Source organism: Tigriopus californicus, chromosome 5 (genome assembly GCF_007210705.1).
Source record: "Tigriopus californicus strain San Diego chromosome 5, Tcal_SD_v2.1, whole genome shotgun sequence".
NCBI classification, from domain to species: domain Eukaryota; kingdom Metazoa; phylum Arthropoda; class Copepoda; order Harpacticoida; family Harpacticidae; genus Tigriopus; species Tigriopus californicus.
This window is the reverse complement of record NC_081444.1, coordinates 8,801,963-8,816,693: the sequence shown is the minus strand read 5'-3', so window position 1 is coordinate 8,816,693 and position 14,731 is coordinate 8,801,963. Positions and strand designations below refer to the sequence as shown.

General features: G+C 42.2%; 1 protein-coding gene across 1 annotated transcript in view; it reads left to right on the top strand.

The window, feature by feature from the left end:
* The window catches only part of LOC131881094 (E3 ubiquitin-protein ligase listerin-like), a gene marked incomplete in the record, with an annotated part of 34,162 nt that overhangs the window by 16,810 nt on the left and 2,621 nt on the right, over positions 1 to 14,731 (top strand). The window contains 7 exon segments of the mRNA XM_059227863.1: positions 1,136 to 2,163; positions 2,289 to 2,323; positions 2,471 to 2,863; positions 4,249 to 4,504; positions 4,632 to 5,041; positions 5,207 to 5,762; positions 8,775 to 8,915. Coding sequence (XP_059083846.1) covers positions 1,136 to 2,163; positions 2,289 to 2,323; positions 2,471 to 2,863; positions 4,249 to 4,504; positions 4,632 to 5,041; positions 5,207 to 5,762; positions 8,775 to 8,915 — 2,819 coding nt within the window.

The window sequence follows — 14,731 nt, the reverse complement described above, 5'->3', positions numbered from 1 at the left end:
AGATTTCTAATAGTGGCGTTTGGTACCCTCTGCCTGCCGGAGAGTGAACTTTATACCGCTGAAAACCGGTCCTTGTAAAAGAAAAAAAAGCTTTTCCTGCTTTTCCTTTTGACTGAGACTTTCCCAACGTGGCTTTTTCTTTAACAAATTTTCACTATGGCTGGGAAATGTCGTTTGTCTACGAGGAAAAGCACCAAAGCAGGGTTTGATCAAATTTAATTATTGATAAGGCTAGTGCTGCGAGATAAATTAACAGAGAAGTATTCGGTTAAGCACCATCCTCAGCCAGAAAAACGTGAGCGACGAGTACGTCAAGAATAACACTTATCTTTCTGCTGAATTTCGTCGGAGAGGTTCACGAACCTTGATGACCCTGGTCTCCCTACCTCATCGTATCGAGAGGATCCTTCCAAATATTTGGAGCCTGTCACATGAGTGCGTACACAACGCTCACTCTGTCTCTCTTTGTCCCTCTCTTTTGTTTTGCTCAATGGGGAAGAAACGACCAGTGGCGGTGTTTATGCAACCGAAGCAGTTGTTGTCAGTATTTTGGTGGCATGAGTATTTTTCTGTTTACCTCTTTATTAGCCCCGATAGATGAGGTGATTAGTTAACAAGGAACTTTGAATATAGACGAGAACAAGGGAAAATTGTCTCCTTTTTGTTGATCAGGACCAGGTTTCAGTCAAATTCTGGCAGGATTGTCGGCTCATTGTCAAACGGTATCGAATGGTGCCGAATGGTATTGAGGAAATGTTATTTGCCTTGTGTACATATATACGAGAGCGAGATTTCAAATCCTCCTTAGCCCTTGCCCCTTTTAGCCAGTTCTTCAACTAGACTCTGAACTTTTTAGCTCCATCACTAGACTCGTAAAAAGAATAGTAGAGATTAGGGGGTTTAACAAGTGTCAACTTAGAAATAACCAAGTTTTCCGTGAAATATCTAAGCCATCAGACATGATGGCCTGCTCTTGCCTGGTCTTGAAGAAAGACGGTCGACATGGTCTTATCGTGGTATGCTTGTCTACGTACTTCCAGTACCATGACATCCGAGTTCGCATCGTACTGATTGAGTAGCCCAATTTAAAAGTATATACTATATATAAAAGTACATATCTTGTCATCCTCGTCAGGTCCATTGCGACGGAAAATTCGCCATGTCTGGACACACGGTTGTCGGACCATTTTGCGTCAACTCACTCCAAATCTGGAAATGGAAATGAAAGGCTTAAATCCCGAGGAGAGCACCCGTGATATCTCTCACTTCTGCTCTGCTGTGGCTCAAGTCATGAGAACTCATCTGTCGTCCATGGTCCAAGGAAAGAAGTGGCCCGTTTTGGAGACCGGCATCATGTCCGTTAGCAAGGAATTCTTGGGACTTTTGCGAGAACGAAAGCAAGGCGACGACGACGACGACGACGAACTGGCGGAGACAACTTTCAATAGGAAATTGCAGCAAAAGACTCTGTCCCAGATGTTACCCGACACCTCAGAATGGATGGCAATGTGGAAATCGTGTGAAACACTAGCTTTTCCCCATTTCATTGAGGCGCTATCGCCTGGACGCGATTTGGTTGTGCTGGACCCTGGCTTGCATGAACTAACCATCAATGCGGGGTCAACGAGCTGTGATGATCTATTGCGATCGATGGTGACCGAGGCAATGTTTTTTGATCTCATCGTGACAGAGGTCGTAGGCAATCCTAACCAGGAGCACTTTAAAGACGGGAAAAGTCGTGATCAAGATTGGAGGACAAGTCCAGATTTTGGTCAGATGGACGATTTGGTGGAACCCTTTTGCCAACATCTTCATTCGGTTTCTTTTATTGGACATATTTTACTGCGCGCAGGACATCTTGACCTCGTCTGTCCGAAGAACACTCCCGAGCGGAAACACGTGCAAAAAATGTGCTCCGAGGACCGGATCCAAGTTTTTGTCCGCAGTCTTTCGCAAGAATGCGTCCAGGCCGTGATTTCTCGACTACTCGATAAATCATTGGAATGCGGCCAAGGATGGACGCTGACGTTCAAGGATTTCGCCAGTCATCTATTGAGTGGACCCCAAAGGGACCAATGGGACTTGAACTTGACGAAAATGATGGCGAGAACAAGCATGAGTACTAGTCCTGCACAAACTGAGCCCCGTATCCAAACCACACAAGTATGTCAATCTCCGTCCCTACTTTTTTTACCCTGACCACTTTTTTCGGTGTTTCGCGAGGCCTTTTTGGCAATATTGAACCGATGCTTTTTGCTCATCACGAACCTTCTTTTCTGTTTTTGCAGGTTCTCCTCGCCTTAACCAAGCTGCAAAACGAAAAGTGAGTAGAGCGTACCCTGGTCTTCATTCGTTGTACGATAACATCAAATCAAAATAGGAGGGCGATGATGATGTTTCTGCAATCCAAATAACTTACTGACACTACAGACTACTTGATAATCCCTCTGGTCTTATTCGTTGGTTCTAGATCCTCCCCTGGAGACAACGACCTCTCATCAGACTTGGCCATCAACACCTTCCAAAATGAATTGGGTTACCTCATGAGCATGGAAGCCACGACCAACCATGATTCAACAACCTCAATGAGCCACGGTAAAACGTTGCCAGTTGAGATGTACGCCTCTCTGGCTCTGCTCAGTACCTCCGTTCATACCTTGGCCAGAGGAGAATCCCCTCATTTGGAACCCAAGCAACCACAAACAAGCCAGAATACAGGCACATCGACGATAGCGATGAGCTCCATGAAGAAAAGCCAATCCTCCCAAGGGTTTAAAGCGGATGAACAGAGCCTGGTGACAAGCTTCCTAGATTGGATGGAGAGGCTTAAGCAGAAACACGAGGAGAAACTCTTATTTGCTCGGTAAGCTTTAAAGTGTATGAGGCCGTTCACGTTGAATGTGTGCATCATTAACATGGCTTGTTTTAGGAGAGCTAGAAAACAGTTTGGAAATGTCAGTTTTAAGCTCACCAGAATTACTTCATTTCGACCGGTTGGGAAAAACGACTCGCTTTTCTTGCCAAGAGCAAGTTTTCATAAAAGAGTAGAAACATTGTTCAAATGTGTCTATTTCGAAATTCTGGTACCAAGGCAAAGATTTTAAGCCAAGCTCAAATCCCACTATCATTCTTGTGTGGATCAATGGGTAGTAAATCTGACAATTCAAGTTATAGATTTGGCCTTAGTTCTAGCAATGCACTATGCATCAAAGTATGGTAGATAATTTCATCCCGACCTCATACGTACATGTATACTTTGTTATGCGAATAACGACCTGCAAATGTAAAATCATCGATTACGTACGGGCTGATTGATTGTTTTTGATCGAATGAAGTGCGACAATTATCATGCACTTGGTCTCAGAAGCGGATCTCCAATGCTTTTTCCACTTGACAGCCAATGGTCTTAAAGAGAACCTACTTCATCAAGCATGCTTAGAAGATTAAGTTTTCGGTACCCTAAACTCGGAAACAAGATAAAACGATTTGCTTACTCTTTTGGACGACACTAATAGTATTCCTTTCGTGTCTTATGTCGAGCTCTTGGCTAATTGCAGACACCAATACTAAGTAGTATGAGGAAATTCCTTATTCGAAAGACCCTGGTTCCCAGTGTTTTATTCTTCAGCGCATTATCTGCGATGATGCTTTGCTCGTTGTAAACATAATGTGAGTATTGTGTTAGCATGAAAGCACTTCATGGTGGTTGAATCTCCTGACTGGGCAGTTTCTCAGAGCGCTGTAATGTTTGAAGATTGGTCTGGGGTCATTAATCTTGTCCATTGAGAAGCCATTAACTTTCAGGCGTTCCAGTTCCCCGTTTTCTTCTTTGTCGAAAGGTGGTTTCGCTTTCTCACTCAAATTCTACAGCTCTTTTCTTCCACACAATAATGGCTGAAATTTGTGCAAACTAATTCCGAGTATTCGTCGGAAGACGAGGCCCCGCTTTTTTGTATTTTTTATGCCTTGCGCTTGACAATGCCTCCGTGGAAACTCGCTTGCTCGCACAGAGCTTGTCATAAATATTCCACTACATTTTTGATGATGCTGATTAGCGTCGTCTTGTCTCCCAATTATAGTTGCAAGGTAATGCGGCCCTAGATTTCCCATGGTGGAACAACATCTCAATTTCCCCCTTTTAAGCACTCAAGGTCCTACTTGTTTTTGATCCATGTGCCCCGCTTATACGCTGATATAATGAGCATCAATCCAACTCGATTGTACTATCTGGATTCTTTTCCTCCTTAGTGCTATGAGTGAAAACGAGGATTGGGCTTCGGTGTTATTGGTGCGCTTATTGTGCAATGTATTGAGTGGCGTGATCCTTTTGGCCCGCCATCGAGCTGATACGACCGAAGCTGAAGACGTTCGCCCAGATTCAGACCCGTTGAGCCGATTGGAACTGAAGGAATCCCATTGGGATATGATTTTGTGCTCCCTTAGCTCTTGGATCCAATCCATTGACGAGAGTCGTAAACAAGCCAATTACACGGACAACATGCTTGTAAGTGGAGCTGCCAAAAAATGACCTCGTTTCCGGCATGGCGTGACTACTGACTAGCTGGCAACTGGTACATTTGAAGACAGAGAAGCGAAGAAGTTTTGACAGGTTATTTTGGTTCTTGCTTCAGCTCACGGGGTTTGCTTCGGATGTGGTGGACTTGGTGGCCATTGTGGCGGAGATATTTGCCCATCCTGGCCAATCGGGTTTGCTCGTTCCAGATCACTCGAAAGAAGAATGGGCGCACTTCTTCGGCGAGGGAATCTATTCCGTGGTATTTGCCATGTTCATGCAAATGACCCAGGACCTCTCGGGAAAAGATCGTTCTCAACACCTAATCACAAGACTCTCTGAGGCTCTTTTACAAATGCCGGATGAGCAATTATTCGGCCATCATCTGGAGCCATTGTTCTTGGTGGATGATGTGGACTCGGACGGTGTCTTTCCGGATCACCTCGTATTCTTGTTGAACCATTTAAGTCCATTAATCACATCGGACATTCGCCCCCTGCAAGTGACATCGTTTCATCTGCTAGGAAGGTAATCAATGAAGAGATTTGAATGAAGCCAAGTGAATATGTGAAATACGATTGTTTCTTTTTTGTCCCAAACTAAGTTTATCCAAAGCTAAGAATGAATTGCCCTAGTAACTCGTTGCAACATGACGTGTGGCACTTATTCGTGTTTGTGTTTCATCAATTATAGGACAATCGATAAATTGATTGTAGAAGAGGAAAAAATCGAAGAAAAATCCCAAAGTTCCGCCACAGAAAGCGATGGTTGTCGTGAGTTTCCACGTCGGTTCGCTGAGTTGCTCGCTCGAACCCAGCCCGTGGTTATGAGTTTGTTCCAGGAGTTTGATTTTGGGGACCCCATAATCCTGCCCGAGGACACGACAGCTCACACTTACACTTTGGCCTACGTGCTCACCTGGAGGCTTATTCTTAGACTCACCAGTCAAGCTTCAGTGGAGTTGCGGCCCAAGTACTCAGAAACCATGAGGCGTGAAGAGCACATGGATATTCTAATCCCCACCTTGTTCCATCTCATGCAAATCCCAAATTTGGACCTAAGGGAAGATGGAAAGTACTTCCGAGGCGAAGCCTTGCTCCCCCCTCAAATGGGACCGGCCTTGGGCAACTATTGCCAACCGGATTCGCGTCTAATGTGTCCCAAGTCGAGGCAACACCATGATGGTGATGAGTTACAGGGCATGGCATGCAAGACCTATCGTGACCTTCTTCGACAATTACCCGCTTTGGTAAGTCATTCAGTTACAATCTATCTGGCCGAGTCAGGCTGACTGACTGCTTATTGTTTAGAACCGAAACTGGGAATTGGTTCAATGCCACTTTCAAGATCACACCAATTGTTGAACGACTAATTAGATTAGGATCGATAAGCTGCGAACGGAATCGACATGGCCCTTGATTTAAAGGTCGTTCATGGCGTCTCTCGTGATTGGCATTAATTACCTCTCTCACACAGTACATACCAGTCCTACTTACGTATTAACATATGTACATATCCTAGTTCCCAATCAATGGCATGGAATGATCGTTACTGAGGATCTCTAAGGCCCTGAGGGACTGGAACACTGTTATCGTGATTTCAGTGCCCTAAGAAAATCGATCACACACACACACACACACTGTTTTGTCATTGCGGATCAGCAAGGACAACCTTATGATTTGATACGAACATCTCAATACTGTACAATAAGGGAGAATTGTGGAAGAGTCTCGAAATTGCGAAAGAGCCAGGTTATCATGATTCTTTTGTTAGAGTTTCATTAGGAAGAGTCTTTTCGGCCAGGGCGAATTGGCCTCATTCATTTACTGTGTCGTTTGGTGGCATGTATGACAAACTGTTCTTAGTCAGACGATCCCTGTTTCATTGCCATTTGTTGCACGGCAAACGAGCTCCATTATTTAGCCTTTTCCACACATCCATCCTTTCATTCATTCATCCTTCCATCTATTCCCGCATTCCACTGTACCATTCGTCGGGTGACCCACAAAATCCGTACAATTTTGTTTGGTTGATCCACACATGTTCAGTAATGGTGAGCATTTTCCACGATTGAAACAAGTAAAACATCCCACTTCATGTTTTATTCATATTCCTTGCCATGAGCATTTTAGTGATTGTTGGTGTTGGTGTCTTTAGGGGCACGCGTTCCTGACTTGGGATCATGCTATTCACCCGTCTGACAGTCTTCCATTGTACAGTACCCAGGGTACACTACGAAACGAATGCGTGCGCAATTGCATGGTCCTATAGTATGTATAAGTGTAGTAGTCTTTATGCATGTCACGACCCCTATATTTTTGTGCTTGCCACATCCGAAAAGTCAATATGCCTCTTACTGGCGCTGCTATAGTACGTACCTATACTGTATATATACGTACACTCACAGTATGTTGTATGTACTGTACACTGATATATGAACATGTGAGTGTGTAGGTGTGCGTGAACGTGCATCTTTCATGTTGGGTTGGTACTTGAACTTCTAAATGCACAGCCAAAACTAACGCCAAGTCCCTGCTCAATGTTCATGTCTTGGAAATCTCAATGCCATGTCGCGTAGTATGTGATTTATAAGTCTGTGGCTGTTTTCTTGATGGTCCGCTGAATGTGTTTTAATGAGGGTACATTATGCAATGAAAAGACTGGTCCCGTAACCGTAATAGTCCCGTCATTTGGTATTATGATTGGAAGAGCCGTTAAGGGACATGTTTTCACGATAAGAAGTTGATCCGACACTTCAACGTGGATTGTTCTTAATGGCTACTCTGGAACATGATATTGTATGTTCATGAAAAAATGACCTGACATAACTCGAGAGCAAACTATCTCGAATTCTGCCATTATCGTCGATTTGATGCCTAACTGACAGATTGACAAGAATCCTCCTGTTTCTGAAATGAAAAGCTCAAACAAAAGTAATGGGAAGCTTTCTGTCTTTTAAGTACTTGTCAAACAATGTTGCGTCCTAATATTTGGAAGATCGCTCTTGTTCAAGTTATATAAGATCATTCCGAAAACAGCATCTACCGTATGAAACAAGCAATCGACGTTACCGAAAAGTTATTGGAACAAAATTACGTGTATTTGAAACAATGCTGCAAATACTTTGCCACTGTCTTCCTGAAATCACTTATGTTTTAACCTGCCGTATTAATTATGATTCGATTTGAGCATTAGACGATTCAAGCTGTTGTTAAATAGTCCAACAACACACAGTAAACATGCACAACACCACTTGTATGGGCAGAAATGTCCATATGGGCAAATCCTCTGAACAAATCTACCGTGAGTAAGAAGGGAAATGGTTTTCTGTTCTTCAAGGCCTTGCAATATCATTAAACGAACACGGGATTGGGACTAGCTTTTTCCATCCCAAAACTACTACCATACGTACGTAGATCCCAAAGGAGAGAGCAAGCGCACTGCACAGGAACGCCATTTGTTGGACTGAGTGTTGTTGTACGTGTACTTTGCCAGGCAACATCTTGCTCTTGTTTTGACCATTTAAGAGTAACAAGCTTTTTGCTACCGAGAACTAGAGAGAGAGAGAGATTAATTAAGATCAAGTTCATTGTTTACTTGAGGCGCTCGCATTTGGACTCAATATTTGGGGATCCAATTCCTCAAAAATCGCCTGGCTTGGGTGACTTGGAGATCTCAGCCCACAGTATTACAATAATATTAATAACAACAATAGAAGAAGGATCCCATAGATAATCGCCTTTGAACCCAATCTAACGAGCGTTTCCTTTGTTCTTGAATTTGATCCATTCGTTGTGGGATTGATCTGGTAAAACCCGGATTGTTGCCACAAAATTAGTTTCGTTTCCGTAGAAATAAGTCCGCTTAGCCTTTTAACCTAAAGAATTCCTATAAAGCAGATTGAACTCCTGCATATCGGTGCTCTGCTGGTTGCCGCCTTGGGTAGTATTGCAAATAAATGAACCATTCTTGGTCCGCAATGAAGAAAAGTACTTTGGAAACCAGGATATGTGAATCGAGAAAGACAACCAACCAACCTGCATATTTAGCGTTGAACGTTCGTTGACTCATTCCAGCAGGTTGTTCGACCGTGGATTGATTCAAAGGGCATTGACGATCGGAAGATAGGTACTGACGGTCAGAGTATGAACACTTACGAGTCTCTCGTTGGTGGACCATCTCTCTGATCTGTCTCTTTCTCCAGCCCTTTCACCCATTTACGTTTTATCTGTGTGTGAAAGTGTTGGTCATTTCATTATAGATTCGCAATTGGTGGATTAACACGGAGAAGAAGAATGCAGACCTCGTGGAGAGAGTGACTGTACGCCATGTCACGCCCATTATTTGGGAGGAGCAAGTCCAAATCATCAACGAATCCAGGACCAACTTTGACAATATGACGGTAAGTAGAAACTCTGGTCTTCAGATCGAGACTTACGAGATACGTAACGGCATGGATCAGTAACTTAACTTCTGGTAATACACACATCCAATTAGGCCGGCAATGAAAAACTATACTCTTGGGCGTGTATCTATGTTCAAACCTTTTCTATTACTGCTCAAGGATGTTGCTAGAACTGGGTAGATTATGTTACGTAAGGGTCCTGGAAGAACAAGCACGACCAATTTCAGGTCAAGTGGACGGCTGAGTAACAAACATCTCGTTGTATGTAGAAGCTCTGGAGAACATTTAATAAGATTTGGAGAGTTTTCTTCGAAAATCTTGAAATGAAGGAACTGCCTCCCTCCTCCACTCCCAGTACAGCATCCGTTACTTAATCTGTGCCTTGGCTCAAGGCCACATACATACCACTGACAACGCTCAAACGGGATTCGCTGGTCGACTTTTGCGGTCTCCTATAAGAGAAAAGGGCCGCTCAACACACGACCGTCAGTCACTGCCTTTGTATTGGCATAATGAATATCAATTTTCTTTGCGTCTGCTACCGCCTTGGTGAGGTGGCTGGGAGACTCACTTACTAAGTTACCTTACTTTCAAAACCTTTTATTTCTCCTGAACCAACACATCTAAACGATGATGAAGATTGATGAAGCCGTATTGATTGGGTTGTGAAAAGAAATATAGAGTACGAAGGAAAGAAGTACGAGTCGTCGTAGTATGTATACGTAGTAGAGAGATAGCACATTATTACATTATTATGAAATGAAAGTGGGTGCTGCTACCAGTCCAGTGTTGGTACATACATATAGTGATCTCAGTAGCAATCAAAAATCTGCCGTTGGGTTGAATGGCTTAACTTCAGTTATCTTATGAAGGCACGTACATGCAGAAGAACAGCCAGGAGACAGAAAACTGAATAAAGATATGAGTGAGAAGAAATGCTTGGCTGCCAGAGGGGAAACAGTTTGAGCCTTGAGCTTTTTATTGGGTATTGGCCAGGAAACTGACTGGGGAAGGTTGTCTCCCGTTTTATCTATCCCATTGGCTAGGTTGAAGCCAGATACAGTTTTCTCCGACATTCTTACCCTTTTGTGTATTCCATATTTTCCAGCAGATGGGGGGCATTTTTCAAATAGCAAACCATTATGCTCCACTGTCATAACAATGGTGACGAGAATGGTTGAGTATCCCATGGCAATAGCCAGATCTGTCACATTTTTAGGATTAATTCTGTTCCACGTTTTCGGCAGTTCTAGCCAATCAAATTGGCTGGCTTCTCTGTTATCAAAAAGGCTTATACTGTAAGGTTTGGGAGATTTTTCTTACTTAGTACCAAGCTACCAACCAGGATTGAACCTGATATTTAGTGATGGAAAAGCGGTACAAAAATGAAGCAAGGCACCCTGATTTTGGGTGTTTGTTGCAAAGACTAACGTAACAGCCAACTCGTACCGTGATCCAAGTAAGTTTTCCTTAATCGGATGATTTGCGTTAATAAATGGCATCGTTGCCAGATCATGTATTTATAGGCCCCTCTATGGCACAAGCAATAATTTTCGGTTTCGGACATATTGGCGTTTTTTTTTGTTAGCTTACGAAGTCAAATGTTTTCTTTCAAGTTGTTTATTTAAGACATGTTGAATGCAAAATGCAGAGGATGCCCTTATATTTCTTACGCAAGCCAAATAATAAATAACAATAATTGTTTGATGTTAGTATCATTTCTTCAATGAGCCATTAAGTTCTTGATCGTTAAATTCAGAATTACGTAGAGGAAAACCTTTATGAACTCAGTTTCGTTGTGGACTTTGGATTTTCTTCCCTTATGGTCTAATTGTGAAATGAGTTTTTGAAAAGTTCTGTACCACCGGAGTTTAGTTGCGTGGACAGACTGGAACAGATTAGACAGGGTAAAGCCCCCAAATGCATCACCTTCTCCTTCCTCTCACTCTTGAAGTCCTCAGTGACTTTTGAGTTGGACATAAGGACGATGCATTCATTGGCCAACAATGTGACAGTATGTTTCTCTCATAGTACGCACACAATAACAATGATAGTAAGAGTATGCTCTATGCACGTGGACTGACATGCCCATAATGCCTAACATGTACTGATGCTATATGCGTTTTGATCCCATTCAAGTGGATTGAACGTGCCAATCTCAGCTTGGAACTTTTTTGTCCTTGGTTGGCTTGAATTCAAATGGAACTTCATTTCATTCGAAGTACTTTGCCGCGGTTTGACAAGCCTACTCTTTCCTTTCCCGAATCGTTCAGACCCAGAAACATCGGTTCAGCGCGAGGTACGTGTCATCTCTTTTTCCGTTCGTTTGTTTTTGTTTCTTTGACGCAGGGTTGGGTTACTTGAAGAGAGAATAAGTAAGTATTCTCAAATAATGGGGTTGCGAAAGCGAAAGCAAAAATGTGTAATTCGTCACTCGAGAACAACAGATCTCCACCTCGACCTTCAATTCAATATGCATTGGAATACGGCTCCTTGGCCCGTGTGACTCTTTTTGGGGCAGGAAGGAATCGCATAATATCAGGAGACATGACACTCCAACTTGATATTCATTGGCGGGCCGATTTCAAATGTTGTGTTAGAACACACGGAAAAGGTCCACTATGTACGAAGAGGTCACTTGTTGCTTAACGTATATGTATGTGCAAGTATGTACCAACATGTACCAAATGCGAAGACCCTACTGAGCAGTTTGACTGTTGGTGACTGATTGCAACTTGCTTAAGAACTTTTCAGAAAATGCACTCACTCTCTGCGTTCCGGACCACTTTTCGTTAATTGGTGGTTGAGGGTGAGCTCTTTGGGGCTTCGCACGGTACTCTCCTCCAGATGCTTACGGCTCGTTTGAACCTAAGGTAGCTGGTCTGCTTCCCAAGCCATTTTATTTCTACCGTCTCGTGGTCTGGCTAAGTCTTGAGCAATAAATTTCATTATAATTCCACGATCTTTTCCAAACTTGACAAAGTGCAGTTGCTAAACTGGAACGTGTCTAATCGATCAAGATGTCAGGAAACCGTCACAAAAAAAAATAATCCAAGTTTGCTTTGAATAGGTGAGAAAAGGTAATCTTCCTAATCCAAGGGGGGTCCGGCTGCAAACCAAACTCATGTGTGTACAGTGCGTTACGAAAGAAATAGACAACCCTTTCCATCGCCGTGTACCGACTTTTTTAATATGCCATCGGTACAGGGTGGATTTGAAATTGATTTAAACGTTGCGCAGAAATCAGAGGGGGACAAATGAGTAATTGTTTTTCCCAAGTGTGTATGTAGTCAGAAAAATAATGTTATTATGGCAGGCAAGCAAGGGTGTCTAATTAGTCTTAGTACTACTTGTTTTGAAATAACTAATTTGTTAGAATTGGTCCGCTTAAAAGCGGATTGGTTAAAACATGTCGAATGCAATCCTACGTACTAGCAGAATGAAGCTCCTGTTCATCACTCTCTTTAGCCCCACAAATGATATGAATCACGCATCTCGAACTTTTGAGCGAACAGAGGAAGCCCACAGGGTAGGTTAGGGTGGGTAGAGGAAAATCCCAATTCTCTAAAACTACTTATTTTTTAAATTGATTTACAATTGAGTGTTGGTGACACATTGAGAGGCACAATTTGGTACCAAACACGACTTTCCCATCTTATTGACCTCCAGCTTCGATAATTTTAGTTCTTTTGTGTTGTCATCAGTCTCATCATGGTTTCGGTCCTATCAATTCAAAAATGGGGAATGCCCCACAAATGCTTTGGAGCCATTCAATTATCAAATTGGTCACCTTTTTCTGAACCCTCATTTCATTTGGTTGTGACGGCCTTTTTTAATTGTGGCGCAATTATCAGTTGTCAGAACTTAGTGTGGCCTTGCTAATCTTGAGGTTTATCGCCCGTTAAAAGTTTCTGAGAGTTCGCGGCAGTTCTGCATATTGAAGAGTGTTTGAAAACTAGACAGAAATGATAGGCCTCAATGTTTCAAAGAGTTGAGAAAATATTTTAAAACAGGCTTGCCGGGGTACCGTATTGGTAGAGCAATCGCTTTCCAATTTGCGAATCCTGGTTCGATCCCAGGGAAGCCGAGTTCAAGCTTCTTTGCGGTATTGAATTACAGCATCAGTTGTTGTTGTAAGAGCTTAAATGGGCGAACTTGCGCTCATTCCCGAGGGTGAGGTAATAATTAATGTTGACTGTGATGACGGAGAGGGGAATCTCCCTTAATTGGGACACCCATCATTCAGATGGCAGGCCGAGCGAGAGAGCTGCCATCTGACTTCGTAACGAGCGAAACGAAACAAACATAAAAAACAGATGTGAAAATGTGCAAAAAAATGTGAATATGCAAAACAAGTTATAATAATGCAATGTTAAAATGGAGAAAAGATCGTTTTTAGCTCCTTTTTTAACCTCTTTGCTACATTTTTATCTATTACAAAATCTAGGCACCCAACTGTATCCATTGAGTTCACGAGAAATTAACACTTTTTCTTGCAAGGTTCCACATTAGGACATATTTTCAATTGATGCAAAATGTAATGGTAAACAATTGACTCTTTTCTGGAGCCTTATGTTTTGGTGCTAAGGGTGCGTTTGTTCACAAAGCAATTTTGGGTGGGATCAATTCCATGACGGTAGATGTAGCTCAACTACAAGTTTTCTTTTTTTTGTAGACATTCCCAAACCGAAAACAGGGAGTTGATTTTGAAATATTCAATTCCTTGGTAGACCAAATATTGTATCGAGCTTAAGTGGCAACAGCTAAACAAATCATGATCATAATCATTTTGATTATGCCGGGATTAGATTCTTTGCAGTGGTTAGTAGAGCCAGTGAAAACCCAAATCAAAAGAAATTGCTAAAAGGTTCTGATTGAGGATTCAATCCTTCATCTAATCATGCTCCACAGAAGTAAATAAAAAGGTTTCAAACAAGGAACAACAAGTTAAGAAAGAAACAGATAAGGACCCAAATGACAATAAAAGGGCAAAAAACTTTTTTATCAGGTTTTAACTTATTTTTTTGAGGTCTAACGATTACGCTTTGAAAAATCTTTCACAATACTCTGTGCGCTTATTTGTCTCAATTAACCGAATCTTCGACCTATAGAATGCTTCCTTTTTGGCACCATTTCCTCGGAACGTGAAAGATCTCTTTGACTAAATGTGTACTGGATGTGATCTTGTCCGAGAAGTTGTTCGTCGTTTCTTTTTGTGTGTGGAGGTGGGGATACCAAGTGATCATCGATTACGACTTTGGAATGCTTTTGAACACCCTTTATTAAAGACTTAGGTGATATTAAAAGGAAGTGGGTATTTCTTTTTTATATGAACACCCACGTAATCTAAGGGCTATGATTCTGAATATAAGTCATCCCTACGATTTCCAATCTGGTGGCACGAAGAAAGTAACAATTTTCAGAAAAGCTATGGCTTTCGACGATATTGAATTCACAAATCAACTGAAGAGTACTTGGGCCTGTCCTTTGTAAAACAACAACAGAGAACGGTGTCACCGGAGTCGCCTGTCAAAATCCAAGTCTTTTTCAATTGTTTGAAATACGAGTGTTTGGGTGCTAGTAAACACTTTTCAAGAGTATCAGGATCAAGCAAAGCATGATATTTAGACGGAAACTTGTCTTTCTGGCAACAATATTGCTTAAAAGAAAAACAACATTCTTGTCATGGTACAAGGAGATGTTTTAAGTGGAGGGCAAGCGCCTTTTTGCTTGTATAAATTTCAATGCGCTGGCTATTAATGTACAATGAACTTTCATCGTCTTTGCCAATACCTCCCAAATACGTAACGTGC